This window comes from Eublepharis macularius, chromosome 5, assembly GCF_028583425.1.
Source record: "Eublepharis macularius isolate TG4126 chromosome 5, MPM_Emac_v1.0, whole genome shotgun sequence".
NCBI classification, from domain to species: Eukaryota; Metazoa; Chordata; class Lepidosauria; order Squamata; family Eublepharidae; genus Eublepharis; species Eublepharis macularius.
This window is the reverse complement of record NC_072794.1, coordinates 103,338,994-103,358,688: the sequence shown is the minus strand read 5'-3', so window position 1 is coordinate 103,358,688 and position 19,695 is coordinate 103,338,994. Positions and strand designations below refer to the sequence as shown.

Sequence of the window (19,695 nt, the reverse complement as noted above, 5' to 3'; positions counted from 1 at the left end):
AGAGACCTCAGAAGTAGATGACATACTTGCCTCTATCTAATTCCAAGACTGTCACAATGTAACTCTCCTCACATTATCCTGACTCAACCTGATAATTTGGTAAAAACAAATCACATGACTTGCTTCGCTCCACAGGCACCCAGGATAACCATGGGGCCCAGAATTTTATCTCCACAGCTCCTTTGCACTCCATAGTCTTGCTTAACTGATAGATTTTCCACAAAAACTACATGGATTTTGCATTCTGATGCAGCCTTTTCATAGATATATCACCATGGTAGTATATCTTATATTGGTGGTTAAACTTATATTGAAGTTAGTTCAGACTTTTTGTTGAATTCAACATCAATCCATCTTCAAGGAGGAAAGTGGGCTGGTGGGCAAAGGACATTTTGTTTTCTTTGAGACTCATTCTGCATTACACTACATTCACAACAATCAGAAAATGAAGGATTTTCATTCAAACTTGTTCACATTCCAGACCAGCTCCACATATACTGGGATTTGGTAGAGCTCAAAGAACTGTAATCCCTACAGATGTGTGTTCTTTATTTAAGCTGTTCTTTGAAAAATGGATGCCTATATTATTGTAATCTCAAAAGCTGAGAACCCAAACTAAACAAGAAATCATTCTCTCTGGAGCTCAATGCTAATTTGTCTATACAGAAAGCACTTCTGTGGAACAGCTAGCATGCATTGCAAACCATGTGGTCGTCATATGAGACAATCTACATTCTTTCCCATATGGAAAGTATACTGTAGAGAAGATCTATTGCATATGAATTGGCCCTCCAGGAAAACAACCACATCCACAATGAATTCTGTTCCACCTCCTCCACCCCACTTAGATCTAAACACATCACCCAGAATGGATTTCAGCAGAACATAATAAAGTGTTTAAATCAGAAAAGCCATCTTACTTTTTAAAACCAACGGCTTCTTAATTCTCTTGCTCATACAATCTGCAGATCTTTTGAAGCAAAGGGTCATACTTCACTGCTGATGTCTGTTTGCCATTTGGAACAAAGCCGATAGATGAGCTACGGTGACAAGCATTTTCCGTCTATCTTGCCTTCGTTACTTTTCACAACCTGAAGACTAATTTATGTACTTCACTTTTAAAAAATCCAAAACCCAGGAGGTAATGGGATGATCTATTTATGCTGCCGAGAAAGGCCTGCCTATCAACACTTCTCCATCCGGAAAAGAGGAAGACTGTTTGATCTCAGGGAATCATTTGTCTGATCAATTTGTGGTGAATCCATCTTCTATTTTGCCTGGAGTGAGCCACTCTGGTGATTTTGAATGTCTTGAAAATAATAATGATCAAATTAGGGATCATATCCTCCAGAGACAGGTTAACAAAAGTGCCTGTGTTCACAAATGCTTGCTCAATCAAAGATCTCATTTATTTATTTTAAGTATAACCGCTTTTCAAACCGGTATTCACGAAACCTCATCCAGACTGTCCCCCTAGGCTTTGTCTAGATTTTTAGAGAATGAATGAAAAGATTGTGTTTGTTTACAGAGCAACATAGCCTTTATATGTATATTTTCCATATGTACATATATAGTTAATAGGAGGGCCACATGTGCAAGTAACTTTGAGAAATATACATGTGTAGTACATAAAATACATGTGATTTTGATCAGTGGGCATGTGGGCAGATCATAGGTCAGACATCAGAACCTCAAGATGGGCTGATTTAAAGGTCAGTGCTTGGAGTGGCTCACTAGAGAACAGGAGACGTGCACGGCAGCACAGCACTTAGGGAATGCACTCCACTGTGGTCCACGCTTGAGTCTTTACATTCATTTTTACTGGGTCTCTCTCTCTCCTTTGGCAATAGTCCATTCTCTAAATTTAATGAGCAGGTGAATGAGGTGGAAACAAAAAGTCCCAACTTGAAGGATATGTTAATTGGGTCAGAACTTGTTGAGACTGAGAAGGAAAGAGTGGATAGCTCAATCGAAGTGTCAACTCAGTGTGCCACAGCCATGAAAAAGGCAAACTCTATGCTAGAAATTATCAGGAAACAGAATGAAAATAAAATTTCCAATATGATAATGCCCCTATAGATCTATAGTGCAGCTTCATTTGGAATACTGTGTGCAGTTCTGGTCACCATCTCCAAAAGGACATTGTAGAGCTGGAAAATGTACAGAAGAGGGCAACCAAGATGCGTAGGGGGTTAGAAAACCTTTCTATGAGGAAAGATTAACAAGTCAGGGACTTTTCAGTTTAGAAAGAGACAACTAAGTGGCGGGTGACATGATAGAGGTTTATAAAATTATGCATGGGGTCAAGAGGGTAGACAGAAAGAACATTTCCCCCCCTCTCCTATAATAGTAGAATTCGAGGATATCCAATTAAGCTGATGGGCAATAGATTTAAAACAAACAATGAGTGGATAGGATGTAGAATTCACTGTCAGAGGATGTAGTGATGGCCGCAGGCATCAACAGCTTTAAAAAGGGATTAGGCAGAGCCATGGAGGATAGGTCTATCAGTGGCTACTAGCTGTGGTGACTAAAGGGAAACTCCCCATTCAGAGGCAGTGAATCCCCTGAATACCAGTTCCAGGACCTCTATGCCCTGTTGTTGGCCCTCCATAGCAACTGGTTGGCCGCTGTGGGATAGAGGATGCTGGACTAGAGGGACCACTGGTCTGAGACTCTGATGCAGAAGAGCTCTTCCTATGTTCTTATGAGTTGGAAGGTACAGGTGTTCTCTCTTTTGTCTTAAAAGGTCTTGTTAAAATTTCAGTATACAAAGTACTACAGCATCAATTAATAAATATAATCTACTTGCTTGGTTTTCTTTGGTACTATTAAAATTCGATGGTAAGAGATTTCTCTCCATTAGTATTCTGCATACTTTGTCAAAGACAATTAAGGCAAATAACTTTTAACAGAGCAACTGCCCAAACTTATACTTTTAAGCTATCTGTTAACACATGTTTGCTACTGGAGTGATTCTATCAGCATTAATGAACTCTCTTTGCTAAACATTTTTTCTAGGTGCTATTTTAAAACAATAAGATGCTTAGATTTGTGTATTATTGGGAAAGATTGCTAATGTTTTCACTACCTTTGCTAATAAAAATTAGCAGATATACAGTAGTGTACATAATTTAGTCCTCTGCTGCCAAATTTCAGTGGCAAAGACACTTCCGCAGGTTGCACAAAAGTAGGCACTGTATCCCTGGGAAGAACTGTGCCGTGCACCTCTTTCTTCATATCTCCTAACTGCAGTTCTCGCTGGATTTCATACTGATCATTTGGCACCCTCGGGAGCTTTGAAAGAGCCATTCATGAGCTGTCACCTATCCATCCATAGAGCCATAGAGCCCAAGTGAGCTTGTGTAGCATTCCTGCAATGACTTGGACATAAAGAAGCCTTGCTGGCATATAAGATCATATGGCTATTGCTGTGAAACTTCTTGGAATATGTCCCTTATTATCTTGATCCCCATATGCCAAAGCTGCTGCTCATCCAATTGTGCCATCAGGGATCTAAAATTAAGTTGTATCCAATTACACTTTCAGTTTTATTAGAAGTGTTACAAGTCACTTTCTGACAGTAGTAGACAGAAGATACAAATTGTTCCTTCAGTACAAGCTCCTGACATGACACAACCTGTTCCAGCCACTGGAGAGATACTAATGAAGGTTGCGCTGTTCTTTGTAAAGTCTGGGGAAACTCTTCTTCATGGCATGCACCCTTCTTCTTTCCCCTGTGCACACTGCCAGTGCCAGGCAAATAAGAACTTGTTATGCCAACCCACTCAAATACATCAGGGTCCAGCTACATGTAATAGCAAGTTACATGTAATTTGAAAGATAGACCTATATGGGGTGGAAGCTGTAGTCTGCCTTGGTGCAGGGCAAGGGGCTTCTATATTTGTTTTTCCTACTAAAAATAGCTTCCAGCTGCCTTGCTCCTCATGTAGTAAAAGCAGCTGGGGGGGGGACAGCAATTCTTTGCTGAAAAAGTGCAACTGGGGAAAAAGCGAGACCCCCCCCCCACACACACACACCTGCATTTTGAAAATTATACACTACTCAACGCCTCATGTAGAAGTAGCTACCATATGCAACATCTTTCTAGATTGGGCTTTCATTCAGACTATGAGAGAATAAAGAAAGCCAGGCCTCTCATATCAGGATGTGACATTGAGGAACAGTATGTTAAAGAAGCTATTTTGTAAATATCCAACAGTGGGGAGGAAATCAGAGGTGAGAAATGTTTGACCTGCTGCAGGTGCCATGGGTCTGGCTTTGGTCAGTGTCTGGATGGGAACCATCCTGCATTCCATAATGGAACATGAATGTAATTAAAACATCTGATCCACCTTGGGTCATGCTCTTAAGAATTAAACAAGACATTCAGCAGTAAAATAAGCCTGGGATCATGACAGGCAAAATGTGCATAGGAGAAGTAGCAAGAATGGGGAGTGTCCCATCCCCTCCGTACACATACATAGTTGATGTGGAATGCATGCAGCCGGGAATTCTGACTGGGAGTAAAACTGGGATGGGTAAGTTACAGTCACAGCAGATGCCTCGACCCTGCAAACAGCCTTCTGCCTTTATTGCTTCTTACTCGTGATAAAGAGAAGCGGTTGGCCACTAAAACTCTAGTTCTGTCCCAAAATTCTCTGTACCAGGAAACACATTTTTTAATATAGGGCATGTTGTGCCAGTACATTTAAAGTGCAAGGACATGACACCAGTGCAACTGATTAGGCTCTGGAATGGACATTACAGCCTGTTCCCATGGTATTTATTTTAGAGGCGCTCATAATATGTCTTTGATTACAGCAGAACATTCAGGGGAGCTAGAAGCTTCACCAGTTGTTTGCTAGTCCAATAGAATGGCCACTTAGCTGACCCCCAACTATAGGATCAAAGTGCTCTGTTGCACAATGTGCAGATAAGGGTGCCCACAGGGAAAGTTACCAGCCTTTTACTAGCCCTCATGCTCGCAAAGAAAACGTATGAAAAGGCTGGCCTTACCAGTTGGCAAGTATAATTTTAGAACCAAATTCTTTGCCAAAGCAATCAAATCAGATGTAGCACTTTAGCTGTCTCCCAGGGACAAGGTGTAAGTCTGGCGGGGTGGGGGAGAGATCAAGTTTTTAGCAATGAAAGTTGAGATTCAGCAAGATCCATTAATGCATTCTAGAATACATCCAAAATTACAAAAGAAAGTTTTCAAAAGAAACGTTTTCAAAATTCATTGTTATAAAAGCGTTTTCAGCACCAGTTACTCTTAAAGTAAAGAGATTTGTATGAAGGCATAATGCACAGTTGTTTATAAAATAATGGTTAGAACCCTAAATGACATTAATGCTGAGGAATACTTTATTTTAAAAATTTCTATGCCATCTTTCCACCCCAAATAGGATCCCCAAAACAGTGAAAACCAAACATTAAAGCAGCATTTAAAGTAAGATATATCTAAAACATTTAAACAATTCAATAAAAACATATAGACATACAAACACACACTGGTACCAAATAGGGCACTTGTTCATAAAAGCTTCTGCCACAAAATGGTTCAAAAAGACACGTGAGTTAAGAGTTAAGGACTGTGGTATATATTACTGGGTATGATTCATACTGCCTGTTGTTTTTAGCAGGATCTTACTATGGCTCCAGATTTCTAAAATCCAAATCCTATTTTCTTTGCATTATTGAATGTCCCATCCTGTTGATTGCGTTGACTTACTCTGTGTAATCTGCTTTGAGTTCTAGTGAGAAAGATGGTCTATACATGACACACAACCATGGAAGAGGGCCAATAAGAGTTACTGAGGGTATTTCAAGCAGAAACAACAGAACATGGATATAGACAAATCTCCCAGGCAGGGGGTTTCAAAATTCTAGCACTGTGACCAAGAAGACCCTTTTTCTGGTTATTACCCATCTTGCCTCAGATGGCAGGAGCACCCAGATCAGGGCCTTCAAAGACAAGTGAAGTGGACAGGTAGGTTCATATGGGAGAAAGCAATCCTTCACATATGCCGGCCCCAAGCCATATAGAGCTTGAAATGTTAATACCAGCCATGTGGTCTATACTTATGTCAGAAAGACTATTTCCCTAAATGGCAGTCCGGCTTCATCCATTATAGAAACATAGAACTGGAAGGGAACCCAAGGTCATCAACCCCTTGTACAATGCAAGAAATTTACAGTTAGCTTCCTGCCCCCCCCCCAATGACAACTGCTCTATGCCCAGAGGCATGGCCCACATTTCAAGCCATTCCAGTGTTTAGACCTGCTCCATTTGGAGCGCCTGACTTCCAACTAAAAGCTTATTCAAAATCTGTGGCAAGGGTGGGCAATTCTGGGAACAAGTCTCCCAGCTGCATAACATTTAGGTTGAGCTTCGGTTTCCCCTTTTATTCCTGGACCAGAGATGCAAGCCTCGTAGAGCAAGCCAAAGGGCTTTTGGACCTTAACCCATGGATTGATAGGTGTGGCACTGAGGAAGCCAGCCCAGTGGATCCAGGACCAGGTGAAGATGTTACTGTATGCTTTTTCTGTTTGTTTAAATTGTATTTTTGTCTGATTAGATTGTCTGTTTAACCTGCATTTTGGTATTTTTGCAAGTTACTTTGGGCCCTCACTAGAGAAAAAATGGGGTGAAGATGCCTAAATAAATACTCTCTTTTGAGATCAGGTCACATGGAATCTTATACATTTTGGTAGTGAAGACCTAACAGTTATGAAAAAACATCATTGGCAGGCACAAAAAGACCCCATAATTCTTAATACATATTGTTATATCTGCATGATAGAAAGCAACAGTTGCCCCTCAACACATACCGGTGGTGGGAAAAGAACAACTAATTACTAGAGGTGGGCATGAATCGTAATACAACTCAAAATTCGGCACGAACTGGGCTGATTCATGGTTCGTGAAAATGCGTTTTGTGGGGCTGCATTTTCCAAGAACTCCACAACTTTTTGTCCCAATTCGTCAGTCATGAGGGTTCATGAAACCAGACAGGCTGGCGCCGATCAATTGATTCCCTAGGCAACGTAGGCTTGTAATGTCTGCAGACCTTTTGTTGCCATGGAAACCCCAATCTTAACCCACTTAACCTTGAAAGGCAGGTCTCCCTTCCAACCGTGGAGCTCCCATTCTATTATATGGGAGCCAGAAGCAGGGGGGAGACGGGCCTTCTGTAGCCATGGGAACACCAATCTCATCCCTCCAAACCCTGTTAGGCAGGTGACTGCCAACCACAGACCTCCTGGTCTGCTCTATGTGAGCATTTGTTATATAAGGCACATCTCTCTGCCTCGTGCTTTCAGTTTCAGCGGACAGTGGGAGAGTGAAGAGCTGCTGCTGGGATTTGCATGAGAGAGGAGTGGAATTGAGCTTGGCTGGTGCTGGTTTAAAAGAGACTGAAAAGCCTCTTCAGCTTTAGTCTTGGCATTGCTAGGAAGGGTGCCTTCTTTCCTCCACCCTATCCCACCCCCCCCACCCCAGTCCCAGAACCACTGCCTGACTCTGGGCTGGGGCCTAGCTTGACTGAGGCCTACCTTTTTTCCCTTAGATATTCTGTTTCTCCTTATTCCTTCTGGGTTTAATTATTATCTATTTTGTGCACCTGTCCTTCCTGCTCAGGTCAGGTGTCTGTGTGTGGCGGGGTAGGGCTCTACCCACCCCCCACCCCCGTCTCAGGGCCACTGCTAGCCTCTGGGGCCAAGCTATGTGGGCAGATCTTGAAGAAGGCTCACACTCATTCTTCTTTTGTTTCCCAGTTTGTCTTGTTTTGCAGCACTATGAGGCTTAGAGTGGGGGGAAGTGCAAAGGTTGTCCTGGTTGTCCAGCAAAACAGGAAGGGAAGTCTGGGTGGCACCAGAGACTCCTACTCAAGAAGATCCACCTGAAAAAGAGGTCTTACCGCTGGGGGAAGAGGATCTCCTAAAACCTTTGGAGGAGGAGGAGGGATCTCAGGAGGAATGGTGGGGCTTTGAAAAACATCCAGCCCCCCCCCACATCCCAAACTCTTGGGGCTGTCCCTGCCCGCAGCCCACCCCTCACTCCGTCTTCCTGGCCCAGCTCCACACTGTGGCCAGTAATTCTTCGGTCTCCTCCTCGTGACCTAGCTCCCAGTCCCCATTTCAATCTCTCACTCTGGCAGCACCTTCGGACCCTTCCCAACGACCCCTGTGTGGCACAGTGCCATTCCTACAATGGCCTGGTGTGTAGGGGCTGCGACCCTAAGCACCTGTCATCCACAGCCCTGCGCAAGCACCTGCAGAGGCACTACCCGAGCCTGTTGCCTCCGGCCTCGCCCTGCAAAACATTTGGTGGGGGGGGGGGAAAGGGCTTCAAGTTCTGATCAGGGAGAAGTGGGAGGGGAACGGGAGTCCACCCCAAGCAAGAAGCCTTGCCCCAAGGGTGCTGTGAGTGGGAGCAGAACACCCAGGCAGGCCACCCTTGCAGAGGTTGTTCCCTCAGGGTCGAGGACAGTGCCCTTGAAAAGAATGAGGGCGAAGGCTCAGGAGGCGGGCATTTGTGTAGTGGTGGAGACAATTTGCCCTTTGTCCATCGTGGAGGGTGTGGGCTTCTGCAGGCTGCTGTGTCATTTCGCCCCATGGTTCACAATGCCGTTGTGGCGCACCATTGGTGAGTCGTGCCCGCCCTCTACCAGTGTGTGCGAGACATAGTCCTTAAGGAGCTGTCGGGTGCCAAAGGCTGGACCGTGCACTTCAAGGCCGATATGTGGAGCGGCTGTCATCACAGCTACCTCGGCCTCACTGCGCCACTTGTGGCAATTGGAGAACCTCTGCTGCCCCAAGCAAAGACCAGGGCCCCCGAACAAGGTGTCACCATTGGGGCTGGGCTACAGGGTGGTTCTGCTCCAGGCACTGAGGATGGATGTGGTTCACATGGGGAAGAACATCGTCACCACTATCAGGGCGGGTCTGAGGGAGTGGGCGCCGGGGGGGGGGGGTTGTCTGTGGCTTCATGGTCACGGATGTGGAAAGCAACATGCTGGCAGCCCTGAAAGAGGCATCCCTTCCGGGCCTCATCTGCTTGGCGCATAAGCTGCACCTGCTCATGAGGGATGCTCTTGGGCTAGGTAGCAAGCCCAGGGATGCCTGGGACAAGAAAACATTGGACATGCGCAAATTGTTGGACAGCTGCCGGTGTCCAGCTGCCCACTTCTCCCGCAGCGTGAACTCTTTGTGCAAGCTGCTCCAGAGGCAAGAGAAGGGGGGTGATCAAAGTCTCAGGGCCACCATCTGGCTCTGGGGCCAAGCTACGTGGGCACCTCGGCCAAGGGCTCACAGGACCACTTTATTTCACTATTATGAACTCTTAATTTGTGCACCTCTCCCGCCAGGGCAGGTGTCTGTGTGCTGCTTGAGAGCTCTCCCCTCAACCCTGTTTCAAGGCCACCATCTGGCTCTGGGGCTAAGCTAAGTGGGCACCTCACCCGAGGGCTTACATTGTTCTTTCTTTTTGATTTTATAACTATCTCTTTATTTTGTGTACCTGTCCTGCCAGCTCATGCGTGTGATGGGTTAGGGCTCCCACGCAAGGGGGATTGATGTCTCTTTCCCTTCTGGGTGTAACTTGTTCCTATCCATGGGACTTTGTCTTTCAACCCCCAACAGGGGCGGGGGGTTCTGTCGGTGCCACCACGGCTGGCAGGTGGGTGATGTCTGGCCACGTCTTCTGTGGCAGAGGGGTGGGTGGCAGAAACAGTTCTGTGCATGTTCTGTGTTGCCCCCCACTGGCAGCCCTGAAAGAGGCATCCTTTGAGGGCCCTGTTTGCCTGCTGCCTATAAGCTGCACCCGCTCATGATGGGATCCGCACCATGAAGGGCAGTGGGACTTAGAACAGCCTCCCTCCAAGGAGGGGAAGGCATCCTTCTCATCCACCATGGCCGGGAGGTGGGTGATGTCTGTGGCTGTCTCTCACCCCCCCCCCCCCGCCAATGGGCAGGGACTACATCACTGCCACCATGTTGGCTTGTTTTATGCATTCATTGAGCACCTGTCCCACCAGGGCAGGTGTCTGTGTGTGGTTGGTTAGAGCTCCCATGCAAAGGGGATTGATGTCTGTTTCCCTTCTGGGTGCAACTTGCCCCTATCCATGGGACTTGGTCTCTCATCCCCCGATGGGGGGATGATAATAATTGTGTGCTGCAGAGGTATGGGTGGGTTTTGTTTGGTCGGCAGCCACATCTTCTAGGGCAGAGGGGCCTCATGCTGTTGAGATCATAAGCTGTGGGAGGTAATAGGATCCCCCCCCCAAACCCCACCAGCGGGACTTAACATAGCATCCCCCCAAAGAGGGGGAGGCATCCCATCCCAGCAAGGGGACTTAGAATAGCCTCCTCCCAAGGAGGGGGAGGTGTCCGTCAGTGCCACCATGTCCAGGAGGTGAATTTTGTCAGAGGCCAGTCACTCAACACCCCTCAGCACGAGGGACGGGTATCAATCATTTTCCCGTCCCGGGGGGGGGGGGGTACCCCACACACCATCGATGGGACTTGGGGTCCATTCAGGGGACTTAGTCTTACCCTCCCCAACCACGGGGAGGAGGGGGCGGCCAATGACATCACCCATCTGCCGTGCCTGATGGTGGCTGCCCATTGGGGTGTGCGGGCAGGCACAGGGGGGTGCCGTCAGCTGGCAGCCACACCCCATGCCCCTGAAAAGGGAGGTGGCCAACCGCCTCCCTGAGGCCACAAGGAGGGGGCGGCCACCAACATTACCTACTTCCCAAACATGACGGTGGCCACCCATTGGGACATGTGTGTGGGCACAGTGGGGTGCCCCCAGCTGGCAGCCAAGCCTCCTGCCCCTGAGATGGGAGGCAGCCAACCGCCTCCCCGAGCCCATGAGGAAGGGGCGGCCACCGACATCACCCATCTGGCGTGCCTCATGGTGGCTGCCTGTTGGGGGTGTGCAGGCGGGCACAGGGGGATGCCACCAGTTGGCGGCCACACACCCCACCTGAGAAGGGTGGCGGCTGCCTGCCTTCCCAAGCCTGTGAGGAGGGGGTGGCCACCAACATCACCCATTTCCTGAACGTGACGGTGGCCACCTGTTGGGGCATGCGGGCAGGCATAGGGGGTGCTGCTGGCTGGCGGCCAAACCCCTTGCACTCGAGAAGGAAGGCAGCTGACCACGTCCCCAAGGCTGCGAGGAGGGAGTGGCCACTGACATTACCCATGTCTGGAGGCCCATCACTTCAAATGGAGCCATACGTCAATTGGCATTGATGGTTCCAATTCTATCGAATGGGACTTTCCTGGGGCCGCTGGCTTTGAAGGTCTATACTCGGAGATCTGTATTGCAATCTTCACCAAACCTGGAGGGTGGATGGAGGAGAGGCAGTTGAAAACTCCCTGTGAGTCTGAAGGGGGCTTTTCTGGGCTCCGACAAACCACAAATCAGTTTACGAACCGGGTCAATTTCGTCAAAGTTCGGGGTTCGTGAAACGGAACAAACCTCGAACCTCACAATTCATTTTTTTTCCCAGTTTGTTCCCATCTCTACTCATTACATGAAAAGTTTACAATATTGAATTATCTCGATTTAGAGGGGCATATGACCAGTAAAAACTCCTTCAACAAAATCAGAATTTATGTTAGTCAACATTCTTAATGCGGTTCTGGAATACAACAGCTAAACAGAGAGTAGATCAGATAACAAATACTGCTCAGTCAATCGTTCCAAAATCCCAATTTAAGCTATATGTGCTAATATCAGAAGTAAATCGTTTCCATAGCTGGCTACAAAAGTAAAAGTAAATTTTACAGGGGGTTTTTTGGTCAAGATTACAGGTGTTATTGCTTTGCTTATATACATTTATGCAATAAATCATCCCTTTAGAAGGGCCATTAGCCCAGACCACCATGGTCCAACCATCCCACACAAAACACTCTCAATGATCTACAGATATTTTCTCTGCACTACCTACTCATCCATCAAATTGGTAGCGTTTTGCTAGTACATTAAAATAAGGTGGAGTAGTGCAAGTGATCATTCATGAGACAGCCTTGAAAATCCCATCCTCAAAATCTCCCTCAGAGTTGTTTAAGCTCTTGCAGTCCTGAGCATGTTGATTTTTGCTCTCCCCCCTCCAACTGACTTTCAGTTTCTGTACGAGGAGCTGATGTTAGAAGCAACACGATGGCTGTGTTTGCAGGTGATGTTAGCAGCTTCTCTCCAACTGCGGGTGCTTATTTTGCTTTAGGATTTCCTATTACTGTTGTCTGGTGATCTGTTGATGAAATAGATTTGTGCAGGGAGCTGAAGTAGTCAAGCTTGCCACTAAATTTAATTTCTTGCTTTGTAATAACTTGTACATTTTCTTTGTTCAGAATACCTGCAAGTGTACCTTTTTAAATTTGCTAGTCATGAACCAAAATGTGAAATTAGAACGAAAAGGTACTGTTACAGGTTAACATGTCCTATTGGAGCGTGGCTGGAAGGGAAGCAGAACACAGGACAAGAATGATTTGTTCTTACCACCTCTACCTTCTCCTGCTATCCACAGCAAGTGCTAGATATCACAAGTTGCCAGAGCTACAGCTCTCCCTCTTGTGTCCAAGCATTATACCGTGCAGTCAGCCTGAAAAACATGGCTAAGTGACGCTCCAAGATGTTCCTGTTACCATATTACTGCTTTGCAGAGTATAAATTAAGAAATATTTCGCTCTAAGAGATTTCATGTTCACAGAAAATAAATGTAGATCACAAATCCAATAAAATTCCATTTTGGTTTTTATTTCTAACTCAAATATTGCAAATATACAGAAAAATACCAGTACAAATTTATAATATAGCCAGGCTTATTTACAAACTCTATACATGGCTCCTTTTAATTTTTCCTTCTGCATCTTGCCTCAGACTGTACATCTTAAGTAACTGTGTAGAGGAGTGTATCAGCTATGGCTATTTGTAATGTCGTAATTCTACAGCCATTATGAATATGGAAGCTTGTGAAAAAACAAAATCTGGAGTGCCATGCAGGCACATCAGGGGGATATTAATGCTTCAAAACGCATGCATGGCAATATCCCCATACATGTTTTGTTGCTTGGACAGCATCCTTACAACACCAGGAAAGATGCAACTACGTGTTCAGCACTATGAGGGGTGTGCTGCTTGTTGCATAAGGCAGTACGCAAGTGGCAGCCACTAGCCCCCGAGTAGGTTACTGGGGGTGGTTTCAAATCCTGTGGAATTAGCCAATGTAATGTGTGGAAGCCTGCATGGGGGAAAGAAATGGAATCACGGCATAGATATTGGGCCTAGAGAGGTGCTCAGTGATAATTTCACACACACACACACCCTTCCACTCCCCTGTCAAGAGATGCTTTAATAAACAGGGAGTGTTAATGGGAAGAGTCAGTAGTCAGAAAGTTAGGTTTATGTGGTGCTAAGGTCTCTGCCAGCTCCATTACAAAAAAAAACAAACAGTTCAGACGCTACTTAAGTCTCACTTCATTACAAAATGTTTTATCTTTAAGATGCTACTGGACTCTGCAGTATTGCAACAAACATGGCTATCCCTATAGAATTTAGCTCAGTTCCTATTTCTTCACCTTCCCAGCCCAGAAAGCGGTGGAGGTTCAGTAAATCACACCCAGAACTTGGTTCTGTGCTGGAAAATGTAAGCAAAATCTATCTATATTAAGAACAGCTTTAAGAGTATCCCTGTTTGATACAGAATTATCTAGCCCCTTTGAGTTATCTGATTTCAATAAACATTACTTTAAATATTTAAATTTTTGAGACAGACAACTACACTCTAGAGTATAATATAAATGATGCAGTTGTAGAAAGGGGATGTGGGGGATTTACCAACGCACTAAGCTAAAACAATGAGGAGTAATCCAAGGCATATGCTTGCCTCCTATTTTTTTTCTCCAATTGAATTACAGCTAGAGAGATACAGAGAGAGAAGTTGAAAATCCTGTGACTTTAGGAGTATATTTGAATGACTTGGGTGTCTTCAATAGCTGTATTTAAGGGGGAAAGTCCCTAACAAATCCTCCCTTTTTTGTTAGAAGTTACCAGTGACTACCTAACCAACATTATTATGCCTCAAACAGGTTACGCTCATGCTTAGCACAACATACATCATGAACAGTAATGAGACAGGCAGCAATTTGCTAAAAAGAGAACATATAATCCGTACCTTCTGTTGACCGGAATATAACTTAGTTTCATTTTCTACAAGACTTTGCTATATTTAGAGCAACTGCACTTTCTAAGCAAAAGTGTCTTACATTTTAAGTGTTCACACTCTCCAGAGCTGCATTCAAAACCAAATCCAACACAGGTCCCCAGACAAAAACAGCCCCTGAGCCTCCCTCATACCAATCAGATCCAACCCACACATTTTTAAAAAATAAATCACATTACTTCATGGGCCCCTGGAATCTGTCCCTCAACCATCCCCTACCTGGAGGGCACATACCAGAGGCTTCAAATGGTCAATGTAATAATCAACGTTATTGTGAAGGTCTTTCAGTTTAGACAATGCTTCACTCCTCCAAGAATCCTAAGTACCTTTATAACAAAGGAAATCTGAAATGCTAACTATCCCACAGACTGGCTTAGTAGCATTTTGTTCCCCATCATTTTCCTTCAGCAAACAGCACTATGTTCCTATTCCAAAGGTACTTCCAGCACTTATAGGCACCTCAGCATATCAGCTTTTAACTACAGAGCTTTTCAGCCAAAATTGGTTTCCAAAGTGACTCACAGGGGGAAAAAACCCCCAAACCAACGATGAGTACCTTCACAGTATTCTCAGTGAACTGAGTATCACTGGAAAATAGTGTATGATTCTACATGGACAATGAAGTCTAACTGTACCAATGCAGATGAGTTGCTAAACGCACAATGACAAAGTGGGGCAGATCTTGCAACCACTATTCTATTGCTTTCAAGAAAATAGGTGCATACTGAAAAAACAGAAACACTGACTATCATCATGGAGCTGCCCACAACGAAGCTTTCCTTCAGGAACCCGATTTAATTTCTGTTACTTCAAAAGATAACATTCTAAGTAAGTCTTATTTCTAAAGATGCATACCACGTAGTCCCACAATTTATAAAATTATTTTTCCCCAAACAGAGTTATTTAAAAATTTATGCTAGCACACATGTTGATTTCACAGTTTAGTTTCTTGGAATCACAAAGTCCAGTCACAGGGTTGCTGCTGACCTCAGAATAAACTCAGTTTTGCACAGTACAGGTCTAGCCAATTAATTACACTACAGTTAAAAGCAACCCCATTTGGACAGACAGCCCTTTGGGTTCCCTCAGCCTCTTTCCCCAGCATTTTATTGCCCTGCTTGCTGGGAGAAGCACTAGACATTCTGTGGCAACGTCAAAGCACTATCAGAGTGATGGGATCGAACATGTCCCTATCTCCCAGCAGCACAATCAATTGTCTCTGGCAATAAATGCTAATGTTTAGTGAAATGTTGCTTTCATGTACCTACTTAGTTTTCCCTTTAAGAGCTGGCAAAAAAAACCCCCGATTAAAATAATATTACATTTTTTAAAAAAAAGTTTTCCCCTTTGTTCCTCAGAGCCGTAGTGTCTTCCTCCCTCCCCCCAGCGCAGTTCTTGGAGCCTTGCTGGTTGTGGCAGTTTGATGGAAGTGACAGGAATACAGAATCTCTTAGACACAGGAGAGGCATCCAAGTTGGGAGTAACATTGGACTGTAGACTTTCTTGCCCTTCTGTAGCAGCAGCCAAATCCACGTATGTCACTACTCCAGGAGGTCCTGAGCAGATGAGTAGAAAGTCTCTTTGTTAAAACAAGCACTTAAGGAACAAGAGCAGCAAATGTAGCTCAGCAATTAAGCAATTCTTAGCCCCACCCTCCCACAGCAACATACCTCCAGAATCACACAACCCATAATGCCAAAAAGTTACACAGCACACATAACATGCATCCACCACAATCACTTGCCTCATCAGAATCGTCATGGTAACCAGTTTTACCGGCATGGGTAACGGCATCTAATGTATCAGCTCCTTCAAACCCATTGGCTTCTGCATGCTGCTGCAGGACAGAATATCGGTGCACCAGGAACCTACAGGCATGACGAAAACAAAAGGAACGCAGATTATGGCTACCTCCGGGTGGTTCAGTGTGTTTTCAGTAAGGATTTCACTTGGGTTGCTGCTGACACTGCTATGCAGTTTCTTCTTGGGAAAGAATAGCTGCTTTATAATAATGCCTGATTATTATAAACACTGAATAGACACATTCCAACAGTGAGATACTGAATCTGAGGGTGGCAGAAATCACTGACTCTAGAATTAATGCAGCCCAAATGAGCTGCAGAGTAAATCCTGCACATCATGTTGCCATCATCCATCAGTCAGCAAAGAGGTTCTTCTGAACATGTATGAAGTAGAAGAAGGGTGAGTGACTTAAAACGGAGAAAGGGCATGTGGGGACGTGAACCTTTTCCCTGTCTGCAATTTCCCTCCCATATCTATTCAGGCAGGGAGTGTGTATGTTATCTAAACATCCTATCCCAGTTTGCGTATCTCTGTGGACAGAAAAGGCAAGTTGCTGCGTAAAAAACTCACCTTCCTCCACAAACATATTTCTTAATAATGACTACTCCTGCTACAGCAGTGGTGAGCATCAAACCAATGACAGCCAGAATGACTGGAGTGGAGCTGGAAGAGACAGCCTGCAGAAAGAAAGAAGATTTGTTAATTGTTAAAGATCACGGTACAGAGACAACTGTAATGTATACAAATCCATATAAGAAGCTACAGAGTAAAACAATTCTCCAAAAAATGCACAAAGCAAACAGGTGCTTATTGGCAGTCTATTTATGGGCAAATAGAAAGTTATGATCAGATTTAACAGCTGCCAAGGAAAAAAACTGCTTCATTTCACCAAATCTCTTCATTAACAATGTGGTTAAGTTTATCAGCTTGCTGCTAAGGAGAAGGCCCCTGCAACTACTAAACATTATGCAATTACTAGAAACAATGCCCGTTGTCTGATCAAATAAAACAGGGTCTAGAAAACAGATTCGGTGGGCCCCCTCCCAGCAGCAAATGGCCTCTCCGGCCAGGCCCTGCCATTGCCCCTGTAGGGCCGTCTCACCCTCCCAAGGCCCTGTAGCAGCTGCCAAGATGAGGAGTTTCAAAAATTAACACACAGGGAGATGCACACCCTCGCACGCTTCCTCCCCCTCCAGCTGGCTCCCTCCCTTCTCCCCATTTGTCTCCCTCCGCCTTTGGGCATAGTGGTAAGAGGCCTTCTTCTTACATAGTTCTTGGTGACTGGCACGGCTGACACAGTGATGGGCAGGGCACTACCATGGCAACGCAACAATGACACCCGGCAAGCCAATAGAAAAGCGAAACAAAATGCTTCAGTGCTGTATCCACTGTGGATTGAGGAGAAAGCCTATTCCCAGGAGCAGCCATTCTGCTGTGCGACCTGTCATTCCAGTCCAAGAACACTTCTGCTACTACCAGTCCCAGGGCAGTCTATCTGAGCCCAGAGACCTTTATGGAAAATCCATTCCACATTTTCTTTGCAACTTTTTTTGTGCTGTAATGCTTTTCAACGGAGCCCATGCAAATAAATTGGCATTCTGGGCTCCCATTTTCTCCAATGGGCCTTCACACCTCTCCTGTTATTTTCAATGGGCAATCCTGTCATTCCTTTTTGTACATCCCTGGCTGCCACTGCCCCACCAACTCCTCCTGAGGGCCTCTCCACGTGCCTCTTTTGGAAGCCACGCCAGGTCTCCCCCCCGCCCGCCCTGGCCTCAGCGAGCCTCTCCTCCTGGGAACCACCAGGATGCCTGTGGGGACGGAGGAGAGCTGGGAGGGACTGGACTTCACTAGGCTCTCCGCAGCTGAGTACAGCTGTTCGGAGGGAGGGAAGGGGGGAGAAACCCAGGCGCTATGCCCCAGGGCCTTCCCTCCCGCCCGGCCCCTGCCAGCTCGAGGGCCTGAGGCACAGCTGCAGCTGCCCATCGCACTTCTGGCCCATTGTGCCGGGCCTTCCTGAGCCTCCAGAGAGCTACACTGGGTTTTCCCAAGACTGCCCCCTGCCATCATTGCCTGCTGATCAGCTGGGCAGGGAGGCAGGCTCCTTGGTGGTGGAGGGCAGCAGCGGGCTCCTTGGCGGTGGCAGGCAGCAGTGGTGGGCACCTGGGCGGTGGGTTGTGGCGGGCTCCTTGGCGGTGGGAAGGCTCAGCGCTGCAGCACTGGGTCTACCCATTGCTAGGCTGGGTCTTCCTGGGCCTCCAAAAGTCCCAAGACAGTAGGAAGGCCCGGTGCCATGGCGCCAGGTCTCCCCACTGCCGCGCTGTGCCTTTCTGGGCCTGTGGAGGCTCCAAGGAGTTGATGGGGAGGTAAACCGTTTTGCCCCTGCTCGCTTCTTATCCCCGCATACTGCGCATGTGTGGCATACTGCACATGTGCAGGGATAAAAAGTGAATTGTTGGCAACACACTTAGTCTTTTATGTCTTAGGATACACCAAGCGAAGTGTTTAGGCCCATTTCTCTCCTACACTGAAGATTAATACCATGAACACTTGGGAAGTCAGATGAATCAGTTTAGTTTGGAAAAGGGTAAAGACCTCCTCAGTTGGTTTCCCTAGTTTAGGATGCTATTGCAGCATCAGCAGCAGTTTTAGAAATCTCCTTTTGGGGTTAAAACTGGCAGCAGAAAAATTTCTTCTCAAATGGTAGGGGTAGTCAGTTTTTCTTTGCTTCTTTTAGGGGGCCTCAATTGTCCTGTGTCCTCCTGCCCTCTTCAACCAAACTCTCTGTTTTACCTACCAGCTGGCTTGGATTCAAGTAGTTACTAGTACATTTCCTTTTTAGGTCAGTCTCCTCCCGGTCAGGGTGCTTCCCACCAACACATTTGTCTCCTGGAATCTTCCGATATCTGGAATTCAGGAAAAGGCTCACTAGTGAAGCTCCTAAAGGAGCCATCTTTCCCAAGCCATGAAAGATTAGCCAACTTCCTCTTTCAAATACAATCAAACATTACTAGGTGGTTGAAGATATGCTTTCTTAATTATCAAGCTGTACAATCTCCAATCAGCCCATTTAAAATATTTTTAACAAGCCAGCATTCTTCCAGGCCAGGTGCACCAACAGAAACATTTATGCCAACCCCAAAGCCCTGCTGTCATCCCACAGAAAAAAGTAGAAACCATATGAAGCTCTCCAGTCACTCAATGAACTACACTGCTATACTCACAACTGCAAGATGCACCCTTTTTTACTGTTCAAAATCTCCAATATGTCAGAGAGGAAGAGGAGTATCTTCCATTGCGCCACGTTATTCTAAGACATTGCCCTCAGCCTATTTCACCCACCAACTTCTGGATGATGACTAAGGAAGTCAACTTACATCTCAGAGCCAAAGGACAAAAATTAAAGCAAAAGTTACCCATTGGTCTTTAACCGTTCTTGTCTCCCATATAGACAGAATTCCAAGTCATGACCTTTGAGCTCTGGCTGCTCCACGCAGTGTGACTCATTTTCTGGACGGAAATAACCAAAATCACTGCAGCACAAGAGTAGGAAAACAAATGTTAAGCCTTTAAAGGCAATAAACATGCAGTTGTAATTTTAATATTACATCCAGTTCTTCATTTTCCCCAACACAACTCATAACACACAGATTAC

The 19,695-nt window shown here is 45.7% G+C and overlaps 1 protein-coding gene across 2 annotated transcripts in view; it reads right to left on the bottom strand.

Annotated features, from left to right (window-relative positions):
- Positions 1–12,751: 12,751 nt before the first annotated feature.
- Positions 12,752–19,695, bottom strand: part of SORT1 (sortilin 1) — a 73,906-nt gene continuing 66,962 nt past the window's right edge. For both annotated transcript variants that reach the window (XM_054979802.1, XM_054979803.1), the window contains exons 16-20: positions 19,457–19,573; positions 18,838–18,946; positions 16,611–16,717; positions 15,982–16,105; positions 12,752–15,793 (exon numbers count right to left, since the gene is read on the bottom strand). In XM_054979802.1, the coding sequence (XP_054835777.1) occupies positions 15,779–15,793; positions 15,982–16,105; positions 16,611–16,717; positions 18,838–18,946; positions 19,457–19,573 (472 nt within the window). In that variant the 3' untranslated portion in view covers positions 12,752–15,778. The remainder of the gene's footprint in view (positions 15,794–15,981; positions 16,106–16,610; positions 16,718–18,837; positions 18,947–19,456; positions 19,574–19,695) is intronic.